General features: G+C 42.7%; 1 protein-coding gene across 3 annotated transcripts in view; it reads right to left on the bottom strand.

Moving 5' to 3' along the window:
- LOC112251094 (discs large homolog 1-like protein) overlaps window positions 1–14,968 on the bottom strand; it is a 205,072-nt gene that overhangs the window by 121,804 nt on the left and 68,300 nt on the right. For 2 of the 3 annotated variants that reach the window (XM_024421790.2, XM_024421799.2), the window contains exon 3: window positions 12,857–12,910. In XM_024421790.2, coding sequence (XP_024277558.2) covers window positions 12,857–12,910 — 54 coding nt within the window. Of the gene's footprint in view, window positions 1–12,856; window positions 12,911–13,091; window positions 13,252–14,968 lie in introns of those variants that run through there. The other variant, XM_024421807.2, reaches the window with a different exon arrangement.

Below are 14,968 nucleotides of genomic sequence, written 5' to 3'. Positions count from 1 at the left end.
GAGTCATCCCCCTCTTCAAAGGGGGTGATATTCTAGACCCAAACTGTTACAGACGTATATCTATCCTAACCTGCCTTTCTAAAGTCTTCGAAAGCCAAGTTAACCTGTTGAATCTAGGGGTCTTTTTAAAAAACAATTTTTAATAACGTTCCCAACGTAAATGGGCTATTTTTCAGGACCAGAAAATAGAATATGCATATAATTGACAGCTTAGGATAGAAAACACTCAAAAGTTTCCAAAACTGTAAAGATATTGTTTGTGAGTATAACAGAACTGATATTGCAGGCAAAAGAATGAGAAAAATCAGGAACGCAGCGGTTTCTAAATAAGAGTCCCTTCCTATGCTTCCCTATTGAGCAGTGAATGGGATATCAACGAAATTCCTTTTTCTATGGCTTCCTTAATGTGTCTAGTATCACAAGACATAGTTTCAGGCTTTTATTTTGAAAAAAGGTAGCCATTTTTCCACCCGGTCTTACTGAAAAAAGCTCTGTCCCGGTTGATATATTATCGAATAGATATTTGAAAAACACCTTGAGGATTGATTATAAACAACGTTTGCCATGTTTCTGTCGATATTATGGAGCTAATTCTGAATATTTTTCGGCGTTGTCGTGACCGCAATTTCCGGTCGTTTTCTCAGCCAAACGTGAAGTGAACAAATTTTTGGCTACAAAAATAATTTTTCTGGAAAAAAGGAACATTTGCCATCTAACTGGGAGTCTCGTGAGTGAAAACTTCTGAAGCTCATCAAAGGTAAACGATTTAATTTGATTGCTTTTCTGATTTTCGTGACCAGAATGCCTGCTGCTAGCTAGGCATAATGCTATGCTAGGCTATCGATAAACTGACACAAATACTTGTCTTGCTTTGGCTGTAAAGCATATTTTCAAAATCTGAAATGACAGGGTGATTAACAAAAGGCTAAGCTGTGTTTAAATATATTTCACTTGTGATTTCATGAATATGAATATTTTCTAGTAAGATTTTTTGTACTTTGCGTTATGCTACTTAGTGTCAGTTGATGACAATACTCCTGAATCCGGGATGGGTAGTTACAAGAGGTTTTAACAAACAGATCACTGACCATTTCGAATCCCACCGTACCTTCTCCGCTATGCAATCTGGTTTCCCGAGCTGGTCATGGGTGCACCTCAGCAACGCTCAATGTCCTACACGATATCATAACCGTCATTGATAAAAGACAATACTGTGCAGCCGAATTGGTGATTCTCTGTATTGGTGATTCTCTGATCCACCTCTAAGCAGACCACACCATTCGGTATACTTCTGGCCCTTCTCTGGACACAACCCTCCAGATGAGCTTCAATGCCATACAACACTCATTTCGTGGCCTCCAACTGCTCTTAAATGCAAGCAAACTAAATGCATGCTCTTCAACCCATCGCTGCCCGCACCTGCTCACCCATCTAGCATCACTACTCTGGACAGTTCTGACTTAGAATATGTGGACAACTACAAATACCTAGGTGTCTGGTTGGACTGTAAACTCTTCTTCAAAGCTCACATTACACATCTGCAATCCAAAATTAAATCTAGAATCGGCTTCCTATTTCGCAAAAAGCATCCTTCACTCATGCTGCCAAACATACCCTCGTAAAGCTGACTATCCTACCGATCCTTGACTTCGGCGATGTAATTTACAAAATAACCTCCAAAACTCTACTCAGCAAATTGGATGTAGTCTATCACAGTCCCATCCGTTTTGTCACTAAAGCCCCATATACTACCCACCACTGTGACCTGTATGCTCTCGTTGGCTGGCCCTCGCTTCATATTCGTCGCCAAATCCACTGGCTCCAGGTCATCTATAAGTCCTTTCTAGGTAAAGCCCCGCATTATCTCAGCTCACTGGTCACCATAGCAGCACTCACACGTAGCACGTGCTCAAGCAGGTATATTGCACTAGTCACCCCCAAAGCCAACTCCTACTTTGGCCGCATTTCCTTCCAGTTCTCTGCTACCAATGACTGGAACGAAATGTATATCACCCTCACCAACTTTAAGCATCAGCTGTCAGAGCAGCTTACAGATCATTGCACCTGTACATAGCCCATCTGTAAATAATCCACCCAACTACCTCATCCCCATATTGTTATTTGTTTTTTTTGCTCCTGTGCACCCCTGTGTCTCTACTTGCACATTCATCTTCTGCACATCTATCACTTCCAGTGTTAATGCTAAATTATAATTATTTCACAACTATGGCCTATTTATTGCCATACCTCCCTAATCTTACTACATTTCCACACTGTGTATATAGACTTTTCTATTGTTTTATTGACTGTACGTTTGTTTATCCCATGTGTAACTGTGTTGTTTGTGTCGCACTGCTTTGCTCTATCTTGGCCAGGTCGCAGTTGTAAATGAGAACTTGCTCTCAATTGGCCTGCCTGGTTAAATTAGGTAAAATAAAAATAAACATGAAAAGAGGATATGAATGTCACCTCATTGACCCTCCGGAAAACATTGAATGGCCCCACAAACGAGGGGCTCAGTTTCTTGCAGGGCAGGCGGAGTGGGAGCCAAACATGATCCCCAGAATGGAACACAGGGGTCTCACTGCTGTGACGGTCTGCCTGTTCCTTCTGATGATTGACGGCACTCTGGAGTCTCACATGCACATTCTTCCACACCTCCTCCACGCGCTGGCACCACTCATCTACCACAAGAGACATGGTCTGGCCTGGTGTCCATGGGGCCAGGGCCGTCTGTAAACCCAAAACACACTGGAAGGGGTTCAACCCAGTGGAGGAGTTACGTAGAGAATTCTGGATGTACTCGGCCCAAGGAAGGAAACGTGCCCACTCACCCTGCCAATCCCTTATCCCTGAGGGAATGTAGATGCACGTGAGAGGACAATTCTCACGAAAGGCCTCATTGGCTGCTGGAGACCAAACCAACCTACGAGGCCCACTCTTGAGGAGGGAGGTGAGAGGGGCAGCGAGGGCACTGAAGTTCCTGATGAAGCGGCGGTAAAAGTTGGCAAACCCCAAAAACCATTGTAACACCTTGATGGCGATTGGGACTGGCCATGACCTTACCGCATCTACCTTCTTGTCCTCCATCCTCACTCCCTGCGGGCTGATTTGGTAGCCCAAGAAGAAGACAGCCCTCTGGTGGAATTGGCACTTCTCCACCTTTACGATCAGGTGGTTAGCCAAGAGGCGTTCGTGGACTGCTCAAACGTGAGTGATGTGATCTTCCAGGTTGGTCGGGAAGATCAGGATGTCATCGATGTACACAATCACCTGACGTCCGAGCATGTCCCTGAACACCTCGTTGACGAATGCCTGGAACACTGACGGAACATTTGCTAGGTCAAAAGGCGTCTTCCACTCATCCCCCTCCCGGAAGTGAATGTGATTGTAGGCATTCCACAGGTCCAGTTTGGTGAAGAACCAGGCCCCGCGGAGCTGCTCAATGGCTGACGGCACCAGCGGGAGAGGGTACCGATACTTCGTGGTGATGTCATTGAGTCTACGGTAATCGATACAAGGGCGTAATCCTTGGCAACGAAGAAGAAACCAGCCAACGCAGAGGACGGGGACCTGCGGATGAAACCCTGTTGAAGTTGTCGGGAAGTTTACATACACTAAGGTTGTAGTCATTAAAACTTGTTTTTCAACCACTCCACAAATTTCTTGTCAACAAATTATAGTTTCGGCAAGTCGGTAAAGACATCTACTTTGTGCATGACACAAGTAAAAGTATCTATATCCACAGTAAAACAGGTCCTATATTGACATAACCTGAAAGGCCGCTCAGCAAGAAAGAAGCCACTGCTCCATAACTCCCATAAAAAAGCCAGACTACGGCTTGCAACTGCACATGGGAACAAAGATCGTACTTTTTGGAGAAATGTCTAAAATGGTCAGAAGAAACAAAAATAGAACTGTTTGGCAATAATGACCATTGTTATGTTTGGAGGAAAAAGGGGGAGGCTTGCAAGCCGAAGAACACCATCCCAACCGTGAAGCATGGGGTTGGCAGGGTCATGTTGTGGGGGGGTACTTTGCTGCAGCAGGGACTGGTGCACTTCACAAAATAGATGACATCATGAGGAACAAAAATTAGGTGGATATATTGAAGCAACATCTCAAGACATCAGTTAAAGCTTGGTCGCACATGGGTCTTCCAAATGGACCCCAAGCATACTTCCAAACTTGTGGCAAAATGGCTTAAGGACAACAAAGTCAAGGTGTTGGAGTGGCCATCACAAAGCCCTGACCTCAATCCTATAGAACATTTGTGGGCAGAACTGAAAAAGTGTGTACAAGCAAGGAGGCCTACAAACCTGACTCAGTTACCCCAGCTCTGTCAGGAGGAATGGGGTAAAATTCACCCAACTTATTGTGGGAAGCTTGTGGAAGCTACCCTAAACGTTTGACCCAAGTTTGACAAAACTTTTGACAATTTAAAGGCAATGCTACCAAATGCTAATTGAGTGTATGTAAACTGATCCACTGGGAATGTGATGAAAGAAATAAAAGCTGAAATAAATCATTCTCTCTACTATTTTTCTGACATTTCACATTCTTAAAATAAAGTGGTGTCCTAACTGACCTAAAACAGGGAATTTTTACTAGGATTAAAAGTCAGGAATTGTGAAAAACTGAGTTTAAATGTATTTGGCTAAGGTGTAGGTAAACTTCAGACTTAAACTGTACTTCTCCATCGTCTGGGTCTCAGCCACCGACAGAGGGTAGACACGTCTGCATGGAGGTGTAAGCACCGGAAAACAGGTCAATGCACAGTCACAGGGGCGATGAAGAGGGAAACAGGTAGCACGGGTCTTGAGAATACCACCCTTAGATTCTGCTATTCCTCTGGGACTGTTGGGCTGGAGGGCAACCACGGGACTCTCAACCGACGTGGAACCATTCTGAGGCAGGTCCTCCGGTATTCAGGTGACCAGTCGGTGATTCTCATCCTCGACCATGAGATGGTAGGGTTATGGCGCTGAAACTAAGGTACTCCGAGGCTGATCTTGTGAACTGGTGCACTGGTGATGAAGAAGGGGATGTTTTCCTGGTGATTGGGCTTCACGGTGAGGGTGAGTGGTTGGGTGATGTGTGTGATAGTTCCAGATCCTAAAGGCCGACAGTAGAGACCTTGAATCCAATAGAGCTGTAGACACAGGGCATGAGGGACAGTCAGCCAAAGTGATGGGTACTACACAGAGTCTAACAGGAAGAGCAGTAGATGGAATACTCACTCTTGGTCCAGGGGATCTAACATCCCGTGATCGTCCCTCTGCAACACCGCTGGCACTTGTGCCTTCCCTGGCCACAGTACAGACAGAGACCCAGCTGTATCCGTCTGCGTCATTCCGCCGCGGGAAGTTATCTCACCCCTACCTCCATGGGTTCAGCCTCTGATCCCGAACACTCGCCGAAGGAGGGAGAAAAGCGATGAAGATGCCGACGCTCCCGGAGGAGGTTTTCCAGACCTCTTCTAAATAACGTGCTTAGCGCCGACTCATTCCATCCACTGGAAAGTAGCAGCTTCCAGTGGATCCAGTGGTCCAGAAGGTATGCAAATACTCAGCAGGTGTCTGATTCCTGTGCTAGAGCTGAAGCAGATGCTCACCTCCCTCTCTTCCCTTCGCAGGATGATCGAAAATACATTTAAACAGATCCATGAACCCCTCATAAGACTCGAGCTCCTCCTCTCCTCTCTCCCATTCCAATGCCCGCCCAGTCAGCAGAGAAATAACCATGGAAACCTTAGACCTCTCGGTGGTGGGGGCTCCCATCTGATGTGTGAAATAGTATTCTTGTACATTTTTACCCCAAATTCTCATTACCGAAATGTGTCCGGATTAAATTCTCTGGTCACGTTACACAATTTTACTTTAATAAATTAGAAAAACCTGTTTGTAAAAAACACATATATGTATTTTATATAAATATTTATATAAACATATATAAATATGTTGTTGCAGTTTGTCCATAAATCATATATTTTTTTAAATTCTAGTTGAAGTTTACATTAAAGTATTACATGTATTACGTAAAAATAAGTAATTAAATTGAGTTTTATTCACCCATCATGCAATGCATCATCTAGAATAGTAGTTCTTAGATGACCACCAGTTAATGTATTCGCTTATATGCCTTCAGAATGAGGTTCTTATTCTCAACACCTCCTTGTGTTGATGTCTAAATGTCTAAAAAGCTCAATTTGGAAAAAAAGTCAGAGAACAATAACATGGAGGCATGAATGGGCTTTAGTGATGTGGTCAATTGTTTGCTGACTCATATTATTGTTTATTTTTTCAGGGGAAACCCCATTAAGACCATGGTCCCATTCTCAAGGTTGCCCTGATCACAACAATACAACAACCAACACAATGTTAAACAGCAATCAACACAAAACACAACATAAAAAAACAGTTATAGTCCTCAGCTACTACTATAGGTCCTTAATTAACACCCTAAACTGCCTAAGCGGCACCACAACATCTAATTGTGATGAGTTCTGCAAATTGTTCCAGCAGTGAGGCTCATTAAAATTAAAAACAGATTTAGCTAATTCGGTGGAGATCCGAGGAACCCGAGGAACCGGTGGAGACCCGAGGTTTGGTAAGTTATGTTTTTAATCTTCAACAATGAACTTAGGTAAGTCGGAAGCTTGTGTAGTAGAGCTTTGTAAACAAAAAGGGAATAGTGAAGTGATCAACAGGACTTTAATGAGGACCAGCCAACCTTTTGATACAGGATGCAATGATGAGTATTAAAACGATCACCTAGAGTATAATGGCTGTCTGCAGATTGAGCTAATGGCCTCTCATTACTGAAACACACATTTCTCATTACTATGTTCTTTTTAGGTCAATTTCGGTAATGAGAGCGTTCATTTTGGCAAGGATAATACGATAATTCTAATATATAGTCAATGGGTGTGCTGTGCTGGTAACTTTATTTAATTACTAAGAACATTTCTTAAACTTATTGTATAGATTTTTTGTAAAATAGTGAAATATGGGGTCTATAAACCCCATTTAACTTACTTCAAGCCACATATAATTTGGGATTAATTAATTGCACACTTTGATGATTTGTTGGGATACTGAATCTCTGAGATCAGTACAGTTTTTCAATGGCAAACTATGCAACACTCATTACCGAAACATGCAGGCTCATCTCCGAAACCTGTTTATCATTACCGTAATGCACCAATATTTAAGAAATATTAAAAGAAAACGCATTTGGGCTTAATCTGGTAGTGTGACCTTTGTTCTTTATGTATAGACAAATCAAATAGATAAGATGTATACACAAGTGAATGTGACAAAGGTTGTGTTATGGTAATGAGATAAATTATGAAATAAATATAAAAGAAATTCATTAGGGGCGCAATGTCAACCATTTATTTGTTCATTATGTTGTTGAAAATTGATGCGGCAAAGATCATTTTTGAGTGGGTAGTTGAAGAAATTGTGTTAACATGCATAATATCTCATCAAAAACATAAATAATTAAGAAATAGATAAGTACAGATCCTAATCTCAGTGATCCAAAAGGAAATGTATTAAAAACTACACTTGAGAATTTGTGAGAATGATCCTGTCACGCCCTGATCTGTTTCACCTGTCTTTGTGATTGTCACCTCCAGGTATAACCCATTTTCCCCATTAGTCCCTGGGTATTTATTCCGGTGAATTCCCTGCTTTTTCTTATCTCACTTTTGCTAGTCCTCCCAGTTTTGACCCTTGCCTGCCTTGACTCTGAACCCACCTGCCTGACCATACTGCCTGCCCTGACCTCGAGCCTGCCTGCCACTCTGTACCTCCTGGACTCTGACCTTGTTATGATCTTTCGCCTGTCCACGACCATTCTCTTGCCTGCCCCTTGGATTATAATAAATATCAGAGACTCTAACCATCTGCCTCCCGTGTCTGCATCTGGGTCTCGCCCTGTGCCCTTATAGACCCAGATGCACCTTTATGTTTAGTGTCTTTCGAGCTTTGGGCCACTAACCGGAAGGTTGCTGGATCGAACTCCCAAGCTGACAAAGTAAAAATCTGTCGTTCTTCCCCTGAGCAAGGCAGTTAATCCACTGTCCCAGGGCACTGAAGATGTGCATGTCGATTAAGGCAGCTGATTCAGAGGGGTTGGGTTAAATGCAGAAGACACATCTCAGTTGAATACATTCAGTTGGACAACTGATTAGGTACCCCCTTCCCTTTTACAATCCCCCCTTCTCTAAGGCCTTCCTCTCTCGCTCGCTCTCTCCCAGGGTAGCCATACAGGCCCCAAATTAGGGTAAATCTCAGAAACATCGCTCTGTTTTTCTCTCTCACTCTCTTGCTCCCTCTCTCTCTGCCAGGGTAGCCATATAGGCTCCAAATTAGGACCAATTAAAGACATTTGGTGTAGTAGAAACTTCCTTTTCCACTTTTTCTTTCAATCAGTTTGGTTGAATAACAATGTTAGGGATAAAATAATACACAGACGGTGCAGGGGAGGGATTAGAGGTTTAGAGTTCCTACATTAAAGTTGCAAAAGGAAAATAAATAAACACCCAACAATTAATCTCCCAACCAACCCCAGCATGCCAGTGTTACACAAGGCTCTGTCCATGATTTGGGCTGTTTGGGTGTGATCCTGTAACCCAGGCTTTAAGCTCCCTGATGTGACTCTAAGGCCTTTATATACCAAATGCATTCCTGTCTATTTGCACAAAATACTAGGCTACTTACCTGCTTGCAATGCAATACTTGAACCACTAGAAACCGTGCGTATATGCATGGTCTGAAGTTTGTGGGAAGCTCAGCAAATTCTCTGTTCAAGTTCAGTTTTTATAAATGCCAACTTTTGCATGAACACTGGCATGTTTTGGGGTATATTTTGTACGTACTCAACGTTTTTAAATGAGGCCTCTGATGCTGTCATCAGAGTCCTAGGGAAACAGATGCACAAGGCAGTCAGTGCAAGCAACACTACTGAACTCAAACAGTCACTCTCTAGGCTGCTGAGACGAAGTCAAGCATTCAACACTGGATATACCCAAGCACTGAGACAGAATGGAATCTCTGGGCACAGGACTATAGTAAGACCCTCAGAGCAAAGAACTATTCTCCAGCAGGTAGGAGTAACACCAGAGAGAATCAGTTTGACATGCAATGTATTGCATCCAACCCACCCAAGGGTTTTACATCTATTATCATAGGCTGGTCTGCACTCTCCACTGTTTCCCTGTGAGGAGGTAGCAGCAAACTCAACATTTAGTTAGAAAAACTATCAGTAGCCAGTGGCCAGTTTGATGGCTGAACTACAGTAGAGTGAAGTTGCCTTCTCTCTCTAATACCTGCTCAGAAGAGAACAATAGCTACAATAACTCCCCTGGTGTCTTAGAAGCATCTTGTCATATGGCACAAATGCACGCGCACACACACGCACGCACGCACAGACACACACACCTTATTGATCTTCTCTGTGTAAAACTGGCATCCTGGTTATTGTAATTCACACCTCAACCGTATCCCTCAAAAGTACGGCCTCTCTTTATTAATATTCATTATGCAACACTCATAATGCTGCTATGGCGAGGACCTGTTCTTATGCAATCGTCACATCACCAGCAATTTCCATTGGGAATTGCAGTTACTGTAATATACGTGCTATTCATTGACCATTAGATTGAGCAGCGGATTTACAGGGGATGAGTATACATTCTATATTCCCCTCAGCAGAATTATGCACAGAGACTAGACCACACATCCTTATTTGGCTTGTAATCTCAATAAACAATCTCAATGGAAGGCATTTCCCCAGCCCAGATAAATACACTATTCTAAACATTCGGGAGGCTCAGTTTGCCTGGCAATAGAAAGAATACTAGGTAATTATAGAAAGAAAGTAATTATAATGTAAAATGTACAGTACAATCTTGTTGCTGCATACTGTACAAAGAGAGGTTCAAATCACCCAGTAGATAAACCAGACATAATAGTCAACGTTTGTAGCTTGCATCTTTGATTTCTAGCTCTGGCTGGTAACAATTATAGATTAGAACTTTGACATGGTATTTCGATTTAATTGGATATAGGGGGCGCTATTTTAATTTTTGGATGAAAAACGTTCCCGTTTTAAACAAGATATTTTGTCACGAAAAGATGCTCGACTATGCATATAATTGACAGCTTTCGAAAGAAAACACTCTGACGTTTCCAAAACTGCAAAGATATTGTCTGTGAGTGCCACAGAACTGATGTTACAGGCGAAACCCAGATAAAAATCCAATCAGGAAGTGCCGCATTTTTTGAAACCGCCTCATGCCAATGACTCCTTATATGGCTGTGAAGGAGCTAGGAGTCAGCTTACATTTTCCACGTTTTCCCCAAGGTGTCTACAGCATTTTGACGTCTTTTTAGGCGTTTCCATTGGAGAATGGCTGTAAGAGACCATATAGGGCAAGTGGTCGCATGGTGTCTCCCGGAGAAAACCTTGCGTAAAATACTGAGGTAGCCATTTTTCCAATCGTTTCTTATGAGAAACCAACTGCCTCAACGGATATATTATCGAAAACATATGTTAAAAACACCTTGAGGGTGGATCCTAAACAACGTTTTCCGTGTTTCTGTCGATATTATGGAGCAAATTTTGAAAAAAGTTTGGCGTTATAGTTGAAGTATTTTCGGGTCGATCTCTCAGCCAAGCCTACAAAAATATTATTTTTGGAAAAAAGGAACATTTGCTATCTAACTGGGAGTCTCCTGAGTGAAAGCATCTGAAGTTCTTCAAAGGTAAATTATTTAATTTGGTTGCTTTTCTGATTTTTGTGAAAATGTTGCCTGCTGCCAGCAGAGCCTAGCATAGCATTATGCCATGATAAACTTACACAAATGCTTGTCTAGCGTTGGCTGTAACGCATATTTTGAAAATCTGAGATGACAGTGTTGTTAACAAAAGGCTAAGCTTGTGTTTGAATATATTTATTTCATTTCGTTTGCGATTTTCATGAATAGAAAAAGTTGCGTTATGCTAATGCATTATAGTTTAAGTATTTTTCGGTCGATTTCTCAGCCAAAACTGATGAACAAACGGGACGTTTTTCGCCTACAAAAATATTATTTTTGGAAAAAAGGAACATTTGCTATCTAACTGGGAATCTCCTGAGTGAAAGCATCTGAATTTCTTCAAAGGTAAATGATTTAATTTGGTTGCTTTTCTTATTTTTGTGAAAATGTTGCCTGCTGCCAGCAGAGCCTAGCATAGCATTATGCCATGATAAACTTACACAAATGCTTGTCTAGCGTTGGCTGTAACGCATATTTTGAAAATCTGAGATGACAGTGTTGTTAAAACCTCTTAAGCCGACCCCCTACTTTTTCGAACATTCTGTTAAAAATCGCGCAACATTTTGGCGTCCTGCTACTCATGCCAGGAATATAGTATATGCATATGATTAGTATGTGTGGATAGAAAACACTCAGACGTTTCTAAAACTGGTTAAATCACGGCTGTGACTATAACAGAACGTCTGTTTCATCGAAAAGCGCAGGAAAATCTGATCACTGGAGATGGAAAAAAATATCCATGCGCCACTTCAACCCATTGTTAAAGGTGAACCGTATTAAATGAGGCCGAGGTTGCAGTACCTACAGCTTCCACAGGATGTATAGAGTCTTCTCATTTGATTCTGATTTGATTCTTGGTAGATCCGACCAAAGGGAACCGATTCCCTCCGACCACCAACTTGATGCATCGGCTCGGTGTTTTTCCGGACATTTTTTCCAGACGACCAGCTATCGAATTTACATCGCCTCCTGATGATTTTTATAGCTTATTAACGTGTAGTAATACCTAAAGTTGCATTAGAAAGGTATTTCGAAGTGTTTTGTGAAAGTTTATCGTCGACTTTTTAACTTTAAAAAATGACGTTACGTTATGAAACGCTATTTTTTTCCGTTTATCACACAGTTTTCATAGATCGATATCTAGGCTATATATGGACCGATTTAATCGAAAAAAGACCCAGTATTGATTATGGGACATCAAGGAGTGCCAACAAAGAAGATGGTCAAAGGTAATGAATGTTTTATATTTTATTGTGCGGTTTGTGTAGCGCCGACTATGCTAATTCTTTTGTTTACATCCCCTACGGGTCTTTTGGGGTGTTACATGCTATCAGATAATAACTTTTCATGCTTTCGCCGAAAAGCATTTTAAAAATCTGACTTGGTGCCTGGATTCACAACGAGTGTAGCTTTAATTCAATACCAAGCATGTGTATTTTAATGAACGTTTGCGTTTTAACTAATACTATTAGCGTTTAGCGTAGCGCATTTGCATTTCCAGAGCTCTAGTTGGGACGTCTGCGTCTCAAGTAGGATCAAGAGGTTAACAAAAGGCTAAGCTTGTGTTTGAATATATTTATTTAATTTCATTTGCGATTTTCATGAATAGGAAAAGTTGCGTTATGGTAATGCGCTTGAGGCTATGATTACGCTCCCGGATACGGGATTGCTCGTCGCTAGAGGTTAACAGCAACTACGTTGTGCTTCATAAACAAAGGACAGGATGGTTACACTCTAGTCCATTATTTCCTGGTACATAGCCTACATCGTCGACATTACATGGTAACATGGTAATTGAATAACAGTTCTCTAATAACCATTTGGTTTTGCATTTTATTAGGATCCCCATTAGCTGTTGCAAAAGCAGCAGCTACTCTTCCTGGGGTCCACACAAAACATAATAGAGAATGACATAATACAGAACATCAATAGACAAGAACAGCTCAAGGATAGAACTACATACATTTATTTGTGGCTAATTTCAGTTCAGTGTTTTTCTGTGCATGTGTAAAGAAATGTAGACTTACGTATGGGGGGGTGTCCAAACTGTCTGTGTTGACCACCACTGGAGGTGGGTTTGCCTGCAACAGAAAACAAAATTAACTCAGTTTTGGTTTTCAAAATATTTAGTGAGAAAATACTTCTATTTTTTCACCTCGCGATTACCCTGGTAGTATGTTGCAAAAACTTCACACAACAACAAAAAATAAATACATTTGGCAAAGCCCCCCCCAAAACTTGTGAGACAAAATTATCACTTACTCTCCGCATGTTTTGGTAGAACATTTTGAAAGCATCGGCTAGAGATTATCACGGCAGAATGGGTCCATATGCGACATGACATGGTGTTCTGTTGTGCCGAACTCCTGAAGCTTGAAGCCTACAGCTATGGCGTCGACCCAAACACCCCCAACTACAGCCTTAATAACAGACAACTCCTTCTGGCGCTTCACTGGGCTGATCTCTCCTACAGATCTGGAGGTAAAAACAACCACCCGAAGCTGAATATCTCTCCAGAAACACTCATCCTTCAAACTCCACCACCCCCACCAAAACAGAATCCAAATGGGAGGGGTGTAAAAAAAAAACAGTAACAGATAAGAGGAGAGAAAAAAAGAAGAGAGTATGACCTGTGACATGGGTGACCAGGGTGCGGGTGGAGAGAAGGGTGGAGTGATGGCAGGAATGGTCTCAGCTGGTATAAGGATCACAGGGATTATGGGTACGGGGGGCAGGGGGCGGGACCACCACATCTGGCTGCTAAACAATGGCAATGGAGGTTGAGGGTCAGGGTACAACACATAGACACACAGGCAGAATACACACAATACACAACTACACACAACACATCACATGATGAAGGGCAAGAAGGGAGGGAGGAAGAGATAGATAGGGTGTTTGTGAGAGAGAGAGAGAGAGAGAGAGAAAACAGGTGAGAGAAGTTGAAAGAGAGAAAATATGATAATGTTCTGAGTGATGATAATGTGGTAGTGAGGGAGGATTGTCTGGATTGTCTAGTGGCAGCTGCTGAGGGCTCAAATGTGTGCGTAGATTATGGAGAGGGGGATGAGAGGAGAAAATGGAGAGAGAAGAATGGGCTGAACCACCTAGCATCAGAGAGAATGTCAAAGGGCATCCATTGATAAGAGTTTGGGGATTTGGTATGTTGTTCTTCGCAACTGAGGATGCAGTCAGTATTTACTACTGTGTTACTGACCGAGTACTAAGAACGATGTGAACATCCTTGCCTCTTCTGACCTCACCGTTTTCCAGTCTCCTCCCACTCACAAGGCAGGCAATACAATTGACCTCATCTTTGCTGGAGGCTGTTCTTCTACTAATCTCACTACAACCCCCTTCCAGGTCTCTGATCACTACTTTGTTTCCTATTCTGTCTCCCTCTCCTCCAACCCTAGCCAATCAGCCCCTACCCAGATGGTTATGTGCGCTGTCACAATCTTTGTTCTCTCTCCCCCACTACTCTCTCCTCTTCTATCCTATCATCTCTCCCTTCTGCTGAATCATTCCCCCTCCTGTCTCCTGATTCTGCGTCTTCAACATGACTTTCCTACCTTTCCGTATCCCAACACTGGGGACCCACAAGGGTGTGTTCTCAGCCCTCTCCTGTACAGCCCTGTTCACCCATGACTGCGTGGCCATGCACGCCTCCAACTCAATCATCAAGTTTGCAGACGAAACAACAGTGGAAGGCTTGATTACCAACAACGACAAGACGGCCTACAGGGAGGAGGTGAGGGCCTTCGGAGTGTGGTGTCAGGAAAATAACCTCACACTCAATGTCAACAAAACAAAGGAGATGATCGTGGACTTCAGGAAACAGCAGAGGGAGCATCCCCCTATCCACATCGACGGGACAGTAGTGGGGAAGGTGGAACGTTTTAAGTTCCTCGGTGTACACATCACGGACAAAATGAAATGGTCAACCCACGCAGATAGAGAGGTGAAGAAGGCGCAGCAGCGCCTCTTCAACCTCAGGAGGCTGAAGAAATTTGGCTGGTCACCAAAAACACACAGACTTTCACAGATGCAAAATTGAGAGCATCCTGTCGGGCTGTATCACCGCCTGGTATGGCAACTGCTCCGCCCACAACCGTAAGGCTCTCCAGAGGGTAGTGAGG

Source organism: Oncorhynchus tshawytscha, linkage group LG01 (genome assembly GCF_018296145.1).
Source record: "Oncorhynchus tshawytscha isolate Ot180627B linkage group LG01, Otsh_v2.0, whole genome shotgun sequence".
NCBI lineage: Eukaryota > Metazoa > Chordata > Actinopteri > Salmoniformes > Salmonidae > Oncorhynchus > Oncorhynchus tshawytscha.
The sequence above is the reverse complement of the archived record's forward strand: the minus strand, read 5'-3'. Positions and strand labels throughout refer to the sequence as shown.